Source organism: Hakea prostrata, chromosome 3, assembly GCF_041222555.1.
Source record: "Hakea prostrata isolate BN-2017 chromosome 3, UWA_Hpros_2, whole genome shotgun sequence".
Taxonomy (NCBI): domain Eukaryota; kingdom Viridiplantae; phylum Streptophyta; class Magnoliopsida; order Proteales; family Proteaceae; genus Hakea; species Hakea prostrata.
Window position 1 is genome coordinate 17208729 of NC_142602.1, and position 16312 is coordinate 17225040.

Below are 16312 nucleotides of genomic sequence, written 5' to 3' on the forward strand. Positions count from 1 at the left end.
CCAACTATTCAGAATAAAAGGTTCAAAACTGAAGAGACAGAAATAAAAATATCTAACAAGAAACGTTCAGTCACCTGGAACAATCTGGGTAGAAATACATTGATAGGACGCTCAGTCAGGCCAGGCACATCTAAATCAAGCTCCTGGGGTATATCCTCACAGATCTGAGGTGCATCATGTGACTCAAAGGTTACTAAAAAATGTTAAGTTACACACATAAGTTTGTTCCAGTATCTTTACAATTAAGAGCTTCATCAAATTATTAAGTACTACAAGCAGTAAATACATAATGCAAAGCAAACTGTAAAAGGGAATAAAAAAGCAATCTGGATTGGTCTCCAAAAGTTGAAACGAGAAGTACCTTCATCAATTCCACTATGCTTTATAGAACAAATAAATGTCCGATCACCATCACATTAACCAGCTTCATTTAATCTAAGGCAATGGAGAATCCTACCAGTAAGAACACTACCATATCCAATTAAAATTATTTTTGAATAGACCTCTAACATAGGGATAGCATTTAGGAGAGCAATCCATGGAGGATATTGGGCCCAAGTAGAGCCGGAGCACAGATTCCAGTAAGATCCTTCCTCCACTCCGAAGTTTGAAGAACAATCCATGGAGGATATTCCATTGCAGGGACTCGGCTAATTTTTTTCTTTTAGAGCAGGTTTAAATCTTCACAGTAAAATGGTTACTCCCTGAGCATCCCCATGTGAATACATCATTTATGGAATGCTACAATGCAGGTTCAACACCAAAGGGCTTCTTTTCTTAAGAGCAAGTCCAGGGTTGGGTCATATATGTGTTGGACATTGATCCTATCGCTGCCCTATGGAATTAACAACTTTTCAGGGCCTAAAGTAAGATTAATTAGGTATATGGGTCAACCACAAATTTAGCTTCTATACTTAGTTTATTTTGATGTTTTAAGATACAATTGAACTACTTCTATGTTTTAAGGCAGAATTGGAGTAGCCACTTTGGTTCAATTTAAGTTAGAATGTCACTAGCACAAGACTAGCTATTAAAAGGTAATTAAAATTTTGGGCCTAAAGTAAGGTTAATTTGGTCGAGTACAAATTTAGCTTCTATATTAGTTTATTTTTATGCTTTAAGATAGAATTGGACTATTTTTTATTTTTCATGTTTTCAGCTAGAATTGGACCAGCCAGTTTGGTTCAATTTAAGTTGCCACATGACTAGCTATTAAAACATAATTAAAACTATATTTTAAGTCTATTTTAGAATCCTAGTCGGTTTAGATCACCTAATAAGTTAAGGATTGGAGTTAGGCCTTCTCCTTTTAGGAATTAGGATAGCAGTATATCTTTTTGATTCTTTTATTGTTTATATAAGGTTGTCATGGCCCACGGGTGCATTATTGAACGAGAAGTTGATTAATTAATTGCTTTGTAAATGCTGCTGTTGCTGTGGCCTTCTTGCTCCATTGTGAGAGTTCAATTTAGTCTGAGTCAAAAATTCGGTGGGTTTGGTCATTTGCATAGATATCCTGCCAATGCTTTGATGGTGTGAAGCATAGGAGGTTCATTGGTGAGAATGGTGTCTGATTCAATCAACTCCTTGGCAGGGTGAAGCCTGGAGGTTCAAATTAAAGCTTCCCCTTCCACTAGGTTGAAGAACACCTTCAGCAGTTTCAGCCACTAACAAACTGCTCCCAAGCTAATTCAGCACAACAATGAGTTAACCGCATTATCTAAAATCCCCGATTCAGATCCTAATCTTCTAATTCTCAAAACCCTAGCTCCCCCCTTTGTTATTTTCGTTTTTGGAAACCTAGCTCAATAAAACCTACCAACTTTCAAAATTCACCATTAAAATCCTTCCATGTTCAACTTACAACTCCCATATATCATCTCCTCCCCCCCCCCCAACTCAGTCCCCTTGACTACCCAAGAATTCAACTAACATTCCAAAATCCATAGATCCAATTTTATCAAGTTTGAAGTTCAAACAAGCTGCTCCTCAAAAATCTGCAACTGCTTTCTAGAACTTCATATAGATGGCCGCATACTCAGTTTTAGCCTACTCAGAATTGGCTGGTTCATACAAGGACCTGGTGAACTAGCTCCTAGTTGACCCTATTCATTCTAGGGCTAAGTCACAAGACTACTTCATTCACAGATCAACTAGCAAAAGAAGCAGCAATAAGGAACACAAAGTTCATGGGTCTTTCCTCCTGTATAAATTTCAAGTTGAAAGTGTGATATTTTTCTACTTCTCAGGACTAAATAGCATCACATTCTTCTAGATCTTAGTACTTTTCAACCATCTTTGTGAGAACATGAATGTCTAAAAAATTTATGAGAAACTTGCCATGAACACCTTCTAAATATGAGCAGTCACTGAAGAAAATCACTACAGAAGGGCTGCAAAAAAGGAGTTAAATAAGCATGACACCAAAATAGCCCACAGACCCAAGTAAATTGTTCAAACTGCAAGCATTCAGAATGCCTTTCGTCATACTTTTCAATAGAAAAAGGAAGCAAACAATGATTATTAATAGATGGCTCACAGTAACTGTAATGACGTTGAACTTTAGCCTATAGTACATATTCAGTTGTTTTCTACATCATGTGTATCACTTTTGTATATAACTAACAGACACCTTACGGCGACTCCGGTACTCCAAACACTATATTTGACACTAAACACCATCAACCCAGATGTGACATTCAAAGCATTTTCAAGATCGCACATTAGTACTCAACTCTTATGCTTGAGACCAAGGATGATTCTATGTGAGGCTGGGCATAAACCGTCAGCTCATAATAATTATTGATTTTGATAGAAATGAGGATATCGCAAAGAACCTTAATAAAAAATTACAGGAATGCATTACATTTCATTTAAACCTTTTTGGGGGGGTAATTGACATGTACCTCTGCTCTTGGAAGGCATAATTACATATCCTCCCACTTAATGTGAATATGACACAATCCTCCTCCCTTTATCAGAAAACATGATAATAGCACGCATTCTTTAAAGAAAAATGTTAAATGATGGCATCACTGATAACATGTGGAACCTAAAACACCCTCATCCCTTACCTCATAGTGATGGATCAAGACATATCCCCTTCCCTCATCCCTAACCTCATAAAGGTGGGTGAAAAAGTACCCCTTCACAACCTCCCACCACCACCCTGCCCCTGCCTCAACCATCACAACCCTTCTCCTGAATCATTTCTCAACCTTACCCATCTGGTCCTGCAAGCAACACCACACCTCTTACCTTGCTTGCTGCAAACCCCACCCCTGACTAGATATCCATTTGAGTCAATTGAAGATGCAAAGGTGGCCTAAATATATGCAGAAAATCCCCCGTCAATTGAGTATGATTTGAGGGAATAAATTTTTAGTTTTGCGCTATTGAGTTGTACAAACAGGACTTAAAGTTCCAAATTGGACCTCTTTCATCTCTTTCTAGCTTCCACTCATCTCTGAGATCAGGTCTAATCTTTCTTATCTCTTCCTTTCTATTCTTTGTTTTCTCTCTGATTTCATTTCTGCCTTCTTCTAATTCTCTTCTCTGTTCATTTCATATTTACTAGCCCTGATTCTCTTCTTAGCATTAAAAAAATAAAATAAAAGAAAGGAGGAATTTTTTTCCTAGTCTCCTGAATTCCTGCTCCAACTACAAATTTTCAGTACTTTGAATCTAACCATTGGGTTCAACTTAGACCCTCTTATGATTTCAAAAGTCAAACTTGAACCAGCTTCTTCTTTTTCTACTACAAGTCTAATTTCAGTTTAATTGATTTCCATTTCTGTTTTCCAAATCCGATGTCAGATTTTCTGACCATCAGTAGGCCTTTTATTTACTGAAATCAATTTCCATTCTGATTTGTTTGATTCTTCAATTGATTTTCAGATTTGGGAATTCTTCTTTCATGTAAAAATCTTCATATCCTAAAAATCTGAAACTGAACCAGGCCTGGTTTTGTATATTATAGTATACCACCCAATTGGAGCCTCTTCCACATTCTCTATGAATATGATCCCTTGATTTTTTGTTATCAAAGTCTTAGGAAATCCTGTTTCATCCTTACCTAATCCTCTTGCAAGCTCATACCCCATTGGATCTCTCTGATTCAAAATTGGCAATGGTTGTATTATTTAATAATATATATGTAACTAATATACCAGCTTTGGTTTTGCGTTCTACTCTATCTGTTTTTATTGTTCCTTAAATATGCCCATAGAGTTCCTGAAAATATCCCACATTTACTTTTGACCTTCGGTTTTGAAACTTTCAATGGATTTTGACATATTTTGGTCAATTAAATAAGAAAATAGATCATGATAGAGGGAGAAATGGGCCAAATGGCATATCCTCAAAAAAGAATTAGAACCCTTTATTAGGGGAAATAATAATATGTTGAAAATTAAAACCTAGTAAAACAGTACTCTCTCAATGTCCTTGCAGACAAAATTCTTTCTTTTAAAAAGTTACAGAATAGCAACCTGTGATGTTGATGGATAGCACCATACCTTGGACAAAGCATCCATAGCACCTTCCATGTGATTTAAGTCATTGCTGTCTAAGCACTGAACAAGGGCTTGCAACAGCTCAGGCCAACCAAAAACCCGTCCCTGTTGAACAACAACAGTAATAATTGTCCCAACTGTGGACCTTATGTGTCTATCTACCGCTCCTAAGCAAGGCAACAACTCTGACTTGATATATTGCTGGTGTGCAGGTGCCATGGATTTGAAAGCAGTTCTCAGATTATTCTTTAAAAGTAAACCAGCTGCCTGCCGAACTTCAACTGATTTACCCTGTTTGGGAAAATCTTAAAAATATTAAAAGGAAATACACAGCAAAGTGAACCCAATGCAAGAAGCTCAAAATATCTTCTTCTATATTTTTGGTCAAAGGTCAAAATATCTTCAACAGCAAAGCATATGTTAACACCATAACCACAAGAAGAAACATTTGCATGAATGACAATATCAAAATGCCGAAAATCAACGAAAAAGGCAGTACATCCGATCAAGCAAACCTCCCATTTAGAAAAATCATAGAGCCCCTCTTAGAGTCCAGTGCGTTTAAGGCAAATAGCTAACCCCCAAATACATAAAAAGTTATTCAAGCACTTCATAAATGAACTTGCAGATTCAAATCCTGGAAACAACCACTTAGAAGCAGGATGAGGCTACACATATTTGATCCTCCCATACCCTACTAAAAATGGGGAACGTGTGCACTATGTAAACCCAACCCCACCTCTCCCCCCCCCCCTTAATTTTTACAAACGAATGAAGTCAGCCAGTAAACTACTGCACAAAGATACCACTTAATCTGAAGACACAATCGTGTGAGATCATTCAGTTACTATCTTCTTCCAAAAAAGTCCTTTCAAATTTAAGGGTTAAACTCTCCCCCCTTGTTTTTTTTCAAACCGAATGAAGTCAGCCAGTAACTACTGCACAAAGATATCACTTAATCTCAAGACACAATCGTGTGAGATCATTCAGTTACTATCTTCTTCCAAAAAAGTCCGTTCAAATTTAAGGGTTAAATAACATTGTCAATTAAAAACTAATTTCCAGGATACCAAAGGAGAATTTATCAACAGAAGGCATAGCATAAAGTACTCCTCTAATATGGGGTCTCTTTTCTTTCAGTTGTAATCAAATTGTAATCACACAAGTAGCAACATTGTCGACAGCAGATGCACTCAAATACCCTATATCATTGTTGGAAGTGAACAAGCAAAATAGCACTATTCTTGAAGAATACAATCACATCTCCTCATCAACACCAACCGAAATATCAGTATAATGTTTGCCAGTGTATAGAGGATCCTCCAAAAAGACATTCCCCCCATTAGACAAAATTCTTCTCCTTTCCCCTAGCCTACACTACTCCATCATTATGAAGGTGTCAAAATATGTATCAAGTCAACCCAATTATTCCAACAGAACTCATTCAACCAATGAATGACAACCACCCAAATCTCAATTCATCAACACAGTGTCCACTATTTTCACAAACCGACACCAAACTTAAACAAAACAACAAATTCCCGAATCAAATCAACCATAAACATGATCCACTCAAAAAACACAAACTCCTATCCTTAATGTCCTTTCAGGCAATCGGAATACCTCAGCACGGGCGAAGATAAAAGTGAGATAGTTATTGAAATCTGGGAACTGATTGTAGTGCTGGAGCTGCTGCCAAATCCGAGGCTTATCGGAGGTAGGAGATATGTTCTGTTCAAGTAACCCACAGATCTCTTTCAGACCTTCCTCTTGAGGCTTCCACAAACCAGCCGCCGCCATATCTCACGAAAGCAACCTAGCGTTTTATTGACGGAAAAACAATGGGGGAACGGAAAGAGACGAGCTCTGTGCTCAATGATAACTCGAAATATGGCAAATCGATATTATGAACAGAAAACGAAAATAGCCAAAGACTGTGGAAGCCTGGAAGGAATGATTATTTGTTGAAACGGATGGAGTTGAAGCTTTTGTTCTTTCGGCGGCGCACTGCGATGCCTTTGTGCGCTTTCTGTGACATCTACGGTATGTTGGAACGCGTTAGCTGTGTCAGTGATATGTAGATTTTTAAATAAAAATAATTAATGTGGGGATCACTTACTTGATCGAACGTTCTCCGTCGTTGGATCAGAATCTATTTTGAGAGTTTATTTTATACCAAATTACAACACATTCTCTATGATTTTTAAACACTCCCTAATGCCTAATAGGTTAGCTTTAAATTGCTGGATTTTCTTATAAATAATAATAAATTGAAAAAAATACTTTTACAGATCAAATACTGTTGTTCCTCAACTTCCATTCTTTGCTTCTCTCTTTTTCTGTTTTTAAAAGTCAAAACAAGTTTGAAGGTAGTTGAAGACAATATATAAATTTTGAAAGCACAAAAGATGTTGAGTAATTACTTAATATTATTATTCTCTATTTTTTTCCAAAATCAATCTTATTATTACGTGGGGTTGATATACAGGAAACATATGCGTAATATTATTATTCTCTCTTTTGTACTTTATTAGGGTTTAACTTTAGGTTGTGCATTAAATGCAGAGCACCTTGCTGCCAACTGTCGAGATTGAGTAAACCATCAGTTGACAGTAGATGTTGCGCATTAAAGTTTGCCCCATTTTTTCACCCTATCAGATACCCAGAGAATTTCAACATTCATACACAATTTCAAATTGGAAATCTCTAAATTGTAAAAAAGTTGTATGACCAGATTTATGTTCCGTTTACTTGTTTTTATGTTAAAAAAAAAAACCATTTGTTTATATTTCTATACACTTTATTGTTTCTCACTATTTTTGGGCTCTCAAATAATGCATGAGTACGCACACACATACACACACAAAATTTGACTGAGTGTGAATGATAGGAAAAAGTAATTTGAACTTTTAGAGTTTCAAAATAAGAGGTTATGTTTTGATGTCAAAGAGAAAAATAAGAATGTCCACCCGACTTTTCAAGGGAAGCTTAACCCTTTTTTTTGTGTTCCTCAAAGTGGGCAAAAAACTATGTTAGAGTATCGGTTATTTTCAAAAATGAAAAAGAAAAAACACACATACACAAAAGAAACATATTGGATTATGCATACATGACTTGAATTGTTTCTGTTATAACTTATAACAACATAAATAAATACCATAAAAAATAAACATGAACATTGCCATACTGGATGTCCTTGTTTCTTTGTAGATGATATTGTAGTCCTTGTTTCCCATTTCCTGAAAGCTAGTTTTATATATGTTTCTAGGGAGGCTTAGCCGATAGCCTAGCTTAGAGGGCAACATTGCACAAGGGTATAAAAATTCCGCCCGAGTCCAGTCCATGGTTGAGTGATTTATATAATCAGGAATCTTTGAGTTCTCCTAAATAATTTGCATTTTACCGGGGGAGAATGTTGCCATACAACCCTTAAGTGGCTATAGCCCAAATCCAAATGGCCTTGTGGCCTCTCCCACATAATAGGCTATTTCTACCATACGGCTAAGTCAACTCATGACTTTGTGGCCTATGTTAGTTTTGTGCAAGAAAATTTCCACTCCATGGCTAAATGAACTCATGGCCTTGTACCCTTGACATATATACTGGTGCTCAAACGAATGGCTTAATTTGCTGTTTATTTTTTTGGGGTGAGGGTGGGGGTAAAGAATGGCTTAGGTCAACTCAATGGCCGAGTAAACTTTGCTCCAATGCCACAACTCATGAATTGAAGACACCATGTGTGTAGAGTGTGGGCAATTAGAAACCATGGAATATGTGATCATGGAATGTAACTTTGTCTGTCTGGTATGGGTAGGATCGTTGCTTAGATTTGAAGCCCCAAGAGCAGCAAGCTTAGCATAATGAATAGGAGAATGGAGACAATTATCACAACTAATAAATGATATATGCCAACGCAGAGCTATTCTAGTGGTTGAAACCAACATCTCTTAGTGAATAGTGGGTTCGACTATCGTTGAAGCATATTAATATCCCCATCCCCGGCTTAATAAAGCCCTTTGTAAAAAAAAAAAAAAGGATATATATAAAGGCGGTGCAGGCCACTATATGCTTCATATCGGGTTGGTTTTATAGTACATAGATAATCCTGTGAGAACATTACCATCTCTCTTTCACTCTTGTATGAAATGACACCTTCATCTATGCTATGTTGGAGAGAGTTTGGTGTTATCCACAATTTCTATGTTGTAGCCTCTCCTAGTGCCCACATGACATTTTATTTTTTTTGGGGGATTGGGGGGTAGAACCTACAGTGTCACATCTCTTCCTCAGCAGCCGACGAACAATCAAATGATATATTTGCCTATATTGGAGAGGTGTGACATAAGATACGTTTCTCTATATAGGATGGTATTGCTAGCGCTATCTAGCTCACTCTCTCCCCGTTTCTCCTCCCTTTAAAATTACATTTTTACCCATTGTATCATTTTATTTATTTATTTATTTATTTTGTTGTATTGGTGCTTTTTTAATACTGGAAATTTAATGCCGTCCGCAAGGGTCGTACCCATGACCTTTCACTAAGAAGTATGAATCTTTACCACTTCCCTTGATCTCTTGTTGTGCAAGGGAAGGGCATCTAGACAGGTAAGAGGTCATTCTTCGTTGGCTAATTCTTGTGCACATTTTAGTCTTTCTTATTTTATTTATTTTTGTATAATAAAATGAATGGCGGCAATGCATCAAACCATGATCCATAGTCTCATATTAATTTTGCCCCCTAAAAAGAATCTCATATCAAATGGTTTCAAGCTTAAAGGTAAAAGTTAATGATACCTTTTGATTATAAATTATAAATATAAAGCAGGGTAAATTCGTAAATTCATTCAAAGTCAAGTTAACTATAGAAAATATGGGGATTTGGGTAACGTTGTGGGGTCAAATTTGTTAAAAAAATTGTTACCAAAAAACTTAAAGTAAACGTTATTTGAATATTTTAAAACATAAATAAATGGGAAGGTGGTAGTTGTGACACGCTAATCTGTTAGGTTAACGTTTCTAAATATCTACCATCAAATTTGATAAACTAAATTTAAATCGTCGAATAAATGACATTAAATTATATAAAAACAAACAAACAAAGCTTTTAACGTTAAATGTCTATCACTGTCTCTTTGGAAACAATCAATGAATCTTGGATTAATCATCAATGAATCTGTCGTTTTTGTTATTAAATTTCTTCCGTGCTTCCTGTGAAATCAGTTGTGATGGCTTCTAATATTTCTTTTTCCCTTCTACTGAAACTTATTGGTTTAAACTATTTCACATTCGGGTGTCTTCATTTATTTTTCGTAGTTAGATGGCAGCGCAAAAAAATGGTACAAGAAGAACAGCAACACCAAAAATATAAAAATAACAGCAATGATGGTGGTGGTAGTAATGGGGGGAGTTCGTTATTCCAAAAGAAAATCCCACAAAGAGTTCTTGGTTGCCCAACTAGAAAACAACTTATCTATTTGAAAGCCCTCTTATGGTTCTATTCCAACTCTTCATCCGTTGGTTCCACCATGCTTTTTCCCGCTCCATTAATTTTTGTCGCTTGGTGTTGCCATAATTGAAGAGGAAAACTGCGCTTGGTGTTGCCAAAACTGAAGAGGAAAACTGTAAGATAAGATAGGGGGCATTGGTGCCGTGGTGAATCTGTATTAGAGAAAAGTAAGGGATGAAGCGGTTAAGAATGGAACAATCATTGCCAAAGTTGGAATAATCATTATCGTATGATTAGAATAAACACACGTGTTGACGATCTAACGATCAACAAGAGGGAACATGATTGTGTCTGGAGCGGATAAAAAATATGGCGGAGCTTACTGACTTTCTCCTAAGTTTAATAAATAAATAAAATAAAAAACTGGTGATAATCGGTGACGAAAATTACCCGTAAGTAGTGGGAAAAATCTAAAACTTTAACGAACGGTTCAAACTTAATTCTATAGATTTGATAGTAAGATCTCAACGAATGTTCAATAAAGTCAATCTACACATCGGTTCAGCTACATTTTAGCTTAAATATATTGCTTCTCATTTTAATTTTTTTTTGGGTTAAATATATTGCCTCTCATTTGTTAGAACCCTAGGGATGAACCGGTAGTTAATGGTTCTGGGTCGGGTGAACTTAATGGACCGGATATTATATTAAAGTCGTGGAACCGGAAACAAACGCAGCCCTATAGGCGGCTAAACCTCTTTTACAGGCGGCTAAACGGATTTTCCCTTTTTACTTTTTGGTACCCTGAAGTGGCAGATTTGCACTTTTAGGGCGAAGAAGCCGCCCAGCATATATATTTTTCATTGGGCAGAACGAAGAACGATAACTGACTAAACGTGAGACACACGGAAACCCACGGCATTCCTCACATCGTACTTGGCGACTCTGCCGCCACCGTTCCCAGGGGAGAGTGTGTTGTCGGTGCTATGGCTGTGGGTGTTCTTTCTTTACAGGGATCTTTCAACGAACATATTGCAGGTTTCTCTATGGCGCTATATTGTTTTGAATCTCTAGTTGCTGCAGTAAACAATTTCTACGTGCTTATCTCCTTAGATTGTTCTGAATTGATTCTCTTTGTTGTTCAGCGCTGAGAAAGCTCGGAGTGAAGGGCATGGAGATTAGGAAGCCTGAACAACTTCAGAATGTTGCTGCACTTATCATCCCAGGAGGGGAGAGCACCACCATGGCCAAGCTCGCTGAATACCACAACCTGGTCTCTTTCTCTTTCTATGTTACTCCTTCCAAAATTTGATTACTGATTTAGTGAATGTGTCGTTGCTCGTTTTCTATCTTATTACACATGCTGTTTCTCTAAACAATGAAACAACCGATACTCTGATTTTATTAGTTTCCTGCCCTGCGGGACTTCGTTAAGATGGGGAAGCCTGTGTGGGGGACCTGTGCAGGTCTTATCTTCTTAGCAAATAAAGCTCATGGTGCGTATTCTTTCCTATAGAAACTTAAGGCTAGTTGAGGAGATTGAAACTTCTATCTGTGTCTCTAACAATACATAGAACCTTCTCTTCAGGGCAGAAAGCCGGAGGACAAGAGCTAGTTGGGGGACTAGATTGTACTGTCAGCCGGAATTTCTTTGGCGGTCAGGTAATGTATGTTTGGTTTATAGTCAACAAAGATGGGACATAATTGTACTGTCAGCCGGAATTTCTCTTGCAGTATTCCAGTGGTGCAATTTTACTTCATGCATCTACTATAGAAAACCAACTCACCTGAGATTTAATGCTCAGTGATGCAATTTCATTCGGTTCTCCTCACTGGAGACTAGTGCATTATTCAAATTCTTTCTAAGAAAAATTAGTTTCTTATGTCTGCAGCTTCAAAGCTTTGAGACAGAGCTTTTAGTACCACAGATTGCAGCAAAGGAGGGTGGTCCTAACACTTTTCGCGGAATTTTTATCCGGGCTCCTGCAATCCTGGAAGTTGGACCAGAAGTCGAGGTCCTGGCTGATTACTCTGTTCCATCTAGAAACTCAAGAGAATTAAAATCAAACTCTGAAACTCAGGAGGTTTGGCATCCTCTATAACAGTCACTTTCCTCACCAGTTTATAGCATGTTAATTTTTTGATGTGCAATGAAAAGCTGGATTTGGCTTATTTTATGACTCATGATTTGATTGTCTTTACTTTATTGCATGTCATTGCAACTGATTATTCTTGAGACAATTTTGGTTTCTATACCATGTAACTATGTAACTGTTTTAGATGATGCATTTACTAAGTACAATTCCAATTGTTATATTGTGATGATATATGGGAAGATGAACTTTTGGAGCTGTTATTCATGATCATCTATTTTATCCTTTGTCTTGCTATTCATTTGCATGCCATTGATTTGTCCCATATAGGTGATGGAAGGGTTTACTTTGCATACTCTTATCAGGATAATGCAACCAATTAATGATCAATCTAAAACTCAACACCAGCATATCCATTTACCAGATCTACATTTATTGTTTTGATACCAAATAATTCAAACATGATTTCCAAAACCGTTTTTTAGTTAATTGTAGTATCGCTAGATCGATGAAATTCTCGATTAATGGATTAGTTGTGATTTCCTATTTTTCTTAAACAATTTGACAACTTAAGTGTAATGTAGGCAAGTAAAAGGATTGAATAGTAAAAGAAATTTGGAAAGAAGGGGCTTTGTGGTATTTAAATTGAAGTTGGATGAAATAGAATTAAAGTACAAGAAACAAAGTTGGTGAAGTGATGTAGAAACCGTGGATTCGATCCTTCCATTCTAAATTCATTTAATTCGAATGAGTCAAATCTCCCCAAGTAGGATTTGAACATACGACCAGTCAGTTAACATCCGACTGCTCTACGACTGAGCTACAGAGGAACAACAGGAGATTAGATCTCATAGAGTTCAAATCCCGACCAGCCAAGTAATGAACCGGATAGGACAAATTTGAGCTAGCCTGCTGGCCTGACTACAAGGCCACCTTGTCTCACAATTTTGACATGTCAACTTGGACTGCTGTAGTAGGAAACATAACATGAAGAGAAGAAGCCAAAACACTGTTCACATGGACTGTATCACAACCTCACATTTGACTTAGTGGGAATATTCCCTGAAGATCTGTGAGGTCCAAGGTCAGTCAGACTACATGAAGGCTTTATGCGTGGGGATCTAGGGATTTAGTTTAGTTATTAATTTGCAGTTCCCTTGGTAGTTTCCATAATTATTATTTTCTAAATTGCATGGTTGGATGTTTTGTAAAGCCTTGTATCTAATTTCAATTTAACTTCTAATATAGATGGTTTGAATTTTAGTTCCTAGGTAATTGCTGAGAAGATCCATTTTTCGACAGAGTAGTTTCTAATTTTGAAATTAGTAGTTTCTGTTTCTTGTAAAGCGTGTGCTGATATTAATAGGTCCATTACATCATACTGGAAATAAATGTTGGAGGAATCAAATTTGCATGCATATTGCCATTGCTTATGTAGTAATCCATGCTCAACAGCTGAGACTACTGGCAGTGAGAGACCCAAGGCTGAGATAGCCCATCTGCTCTACCCATTTCTTCTTCTTGTTTCTTGTCTTCTCCTTCGTTGAGTTTGTTTCCCCCTTGAATGTTGTGTTTGTGACTAACTGTTGCTACGTCTAGAAGACCATCTGAAGAATAATATTGCTGGAATAGATACCCTGCTGCCGTGTTTCATTCAAGCCTTGAAGAAATCTGCTATTCCATTGGAAGGTTATTGTTGCTGCTGTGCAGAACTACAAGTCATCGTGTCTGCTGCTACTGATCTAACAGTCTCCCAAAGACCCTGCTGCTGCATTAGTTTTGTCCTTGTCCTGTTTGCCTTTCAACGGCCATATCTCAGTGACTTTTCCTCCAACTGCTGAGCCATTGTAAGTGTTGCATCAGGCCCTCAAGGAGACCATTCGATTCCCAGTTCAAAGTTCAAACTTCCAAAACTTAATGGATTGTCCTACAGCCATTACTTTCTAATTCTGAACCCTATCTTCTAATCTTGTTCTACCTTCACATCTTTCACTCTACCCATTCAGAACTGCAACAAATTTATAGCAAATCCTCCACTTGAACCAAACTTGAGTGATGCAGCATGACATTGGACTCTTCAGAGAGAAGCAACCTTCGTTATTATTCATGGCTTCATGCTTCAGTAATGTAAAAATGATGTTATTGTAACATGAGATGAAAATAGGAGAATATTCTATTGATTTGGTGGGCCCTAAGGCCGATCTGCAAGAAGGTAATAAAGTAGGAGATACTGTTGTTGAAGTATATGCACTTTGAAATATTTACTGTTCACGGTACTGTTCATGTGAACAGTAAAGTATGATATTTACTATTCACGGTATGTTCACGTGAACAGTAAAGTATGATATTTACTGATCACGGTATGTTCACGTGAACAGTAAAGTATGATTTTTATTGTTCACGTGAACAGTAAATCTGTTTGTATGATGCTAGTGATGCTACCGTACTTTCTATTTCTAATGTAGGAGTCCAGCAGTTGAACTTGAACAAAGAAAAGAGAGAAGAAGAAGAGAAGAGAGATGAAGAACTAGTAGAAGAGGCTTGTGATTCTTGCTTAAGAGTCTAGAATCATAGAGCCCTTTTATTTATAACTTCTAATGAATCTAATACAACTTGAGAGACAAGTAATTGCCCTCTAGAAAAAGGAAACAAAAAAGTACAGCTTTAATAACTTCCTATCTCCTAAAATATAAAGTTATGAAAATAGAAACTATGCTTTCTAAAAACTCCCAATCTTATGTAGCAAGACTCCTACATTAGAAATAGAAAGTATGGTAGCATCACTAGCATCATACAAACAGATTTTACTGTTCACGTGAACAGTAAAAATCATACTTTACTGTTCATGTGAACAGTAAATATTTCGAAGTGCATATACTTCAACAGCTGTTTTGCATGAGAAATCTAAGTGATACTTGGAATTTTATTGTTTATTATGAGAAAATTACATTTACTCCCCCTGGAGTTGCAAATAATTACATCAAACACCGTTAACTTTGACAGGAATTAACTATGTTGCCCTTACAAAAAAGCACCTGTAGTTATAAAATGGGTTTTTGGATCAGATCTTAGTGTTGAGCTGCCAAATTAGTTTTATATTGTGCATCTTTTTCTGTATTGGTAAACTCAATAATAGATCTTGAGGTAAGTTGAAAATAATATGTTTCTTATGGCTAATTTTCCTTGGGATTCATTTGGTTGCGACTTTTGAGGTACAAAAAAATCCATAGTACGAGTCTTATGATTGCAGTCTCTGTGTTTCCAAGTCATTGCTAGTGAGGTTATGCGTCTATAATTATTATTCAGGGGACATTTTTAGTTGGAAGCCATCCACATATTTCAGCTGCAATTTTTCTTTCTTTCAGGGAAAAAATGCGTCAGAAGAAAGGGTTATTGTAGCTGTTAAGCAAGGAAACTTGCTTGCGACTGCTTTCCATCCTGAGTTGACATCTGACATTAGATGGTATCCTTTTGCAAACTGCATTCTTTTATTGAACAAATGAAGGTTAACTCTGATTTTCTTACCTGAGTTCTGAACAATTTCTTGTCCAGGCATAGCTATTTCTTGAAAATGGCAGAGGTTGCTGAGCAAACTAGCACTTCTATCTACAAGGAAAAATATTCGAGTGACAATCAACACCAGAAGACTGATCTTCCTGAGCTCCCCATATTTCAATAATAGAACTGATGGAGCTGCCTATCCTGTTTTGGATTTCTAGTTAGTGTTTATCCTTGACAGTAATTTATATGTGTATATACAACCCAAACAATTGTTAGGAAAAATATACACTTCAACAGGTTGTTTAATTTGCTTTTAAGAGGAACAAGTACTATGCAGATTGGAACTGTACATAATCTTGAAATAAAGATTGTATTGAATCCCAGTTACCTGAATTGCCGCTTGGATGGTTATATCATGGCACTTGCGTTTGAATCTGGATGATACTGAAGCATCCAGTGGCTTTTTGAATCTTTTTCTTTCCCTCCTAAAGCACTTGCTTCTTTTTGGGGTTGAAAAATCTAGCATGCCTTCTGTTTTTCAGCTATGTGGATTGATGATATAATTGGCCGACTGCTGGGCATAAGATCCCAATGGTTTGGGGCCACCTATCAAATTTAGTTGGTGACCTATCTCAACTGTATGATTCATCATTGGTGGATTTGCATTTCTGATTCTTTAGTGTTTCTTTTTGTGCTATTTTAGTTTTTAAAACAGTTTTTGTTTCTTCAAGACTAATCATTTTTTGGGACTTCTTATA

General features: G+C 36.8%; 2 protein-coding genes across 2 annotated transcripts in view; one reads left to right on the top strand and one right to left on the bottom strand.

Annotated features, from left to right (window-relative positions):
* The window catches only part of LOC149021271 (transportin 1), a 46587-nt gene extending 40027 nt beyond the window's left edge, over positions 1-6560 (bottom strand). The window contains exons 1-3 of the mRNA XM_089149530.1: positions 6138-6560; positions 4518-4805; positions 75-164 (exon numbers count right to left, since the gene is read on the bottom strand). Coding sequence (XP_089005656.1) covers positions 75-164; positions 4518-4805; positions 6138-6314 — 555 coding nt within the window. The 5' untranslated portion in view covers positions 6315-6560. The remainder of the gene's footprint in view (positions 1-74; positions 165-4517; positions 4806-6137) is intronic.
* A 4226-nt stretch (positions 6561-10786) lies between these two features.
* LOC149021272 (putative pyridoxal 5'-phosphate synthase subunit PDX2) lies at positions 10787-15992 on the top strand. The gene is made up of 7 exons (XM_089149533.1): positions 10787-10998; positions 11106-11233; positions 11369-11456; positions 11549-11622; positions 11853-12044; positions 15419-15516; positions 15606-15992. The coding sequence occupies exons 1-7, from the start codon at positions 10947-10949 to the stop codon at positions 15730-15732; spliced, it is 759 nt and encodes a 252-aa protein (XP_089005659.1). The 5' UTR covers positions 10787-10946; the 3' UTR covers positions 15733-15992.
* The last annotated feature ends 320 nt before the right edge of the window (positions 15993-16312 follow it).

What these genes read in the sequence shown, in the direction of transcription:
- LOC149021272 (XM_089149533.1), top strand. Translation starts at nt 10,947, where the DNA reads ATGGCTGTGGGTGTTCTTTCTTTACAGGGATCTTTCAACGAACATATT. An exon ending in TTTCAACGAACATATTGCAG is followed by an intron (nt 10,999 to 11,105) that starts GTTTCTCTATGG and finishes TTTGTTGTTCAG; the next exon opens with CGCTGAGAAAGCTCGGAGTG. An exon ending in GGAATTTCTTTGGCGGTCAG is followed by an intron (nt 11,623 to 11,852) that starts GTAATGTATGTT and finishes TTATGTCTGCAG; the next exon opens with CTTCAAAGCTTTGAGACAGA.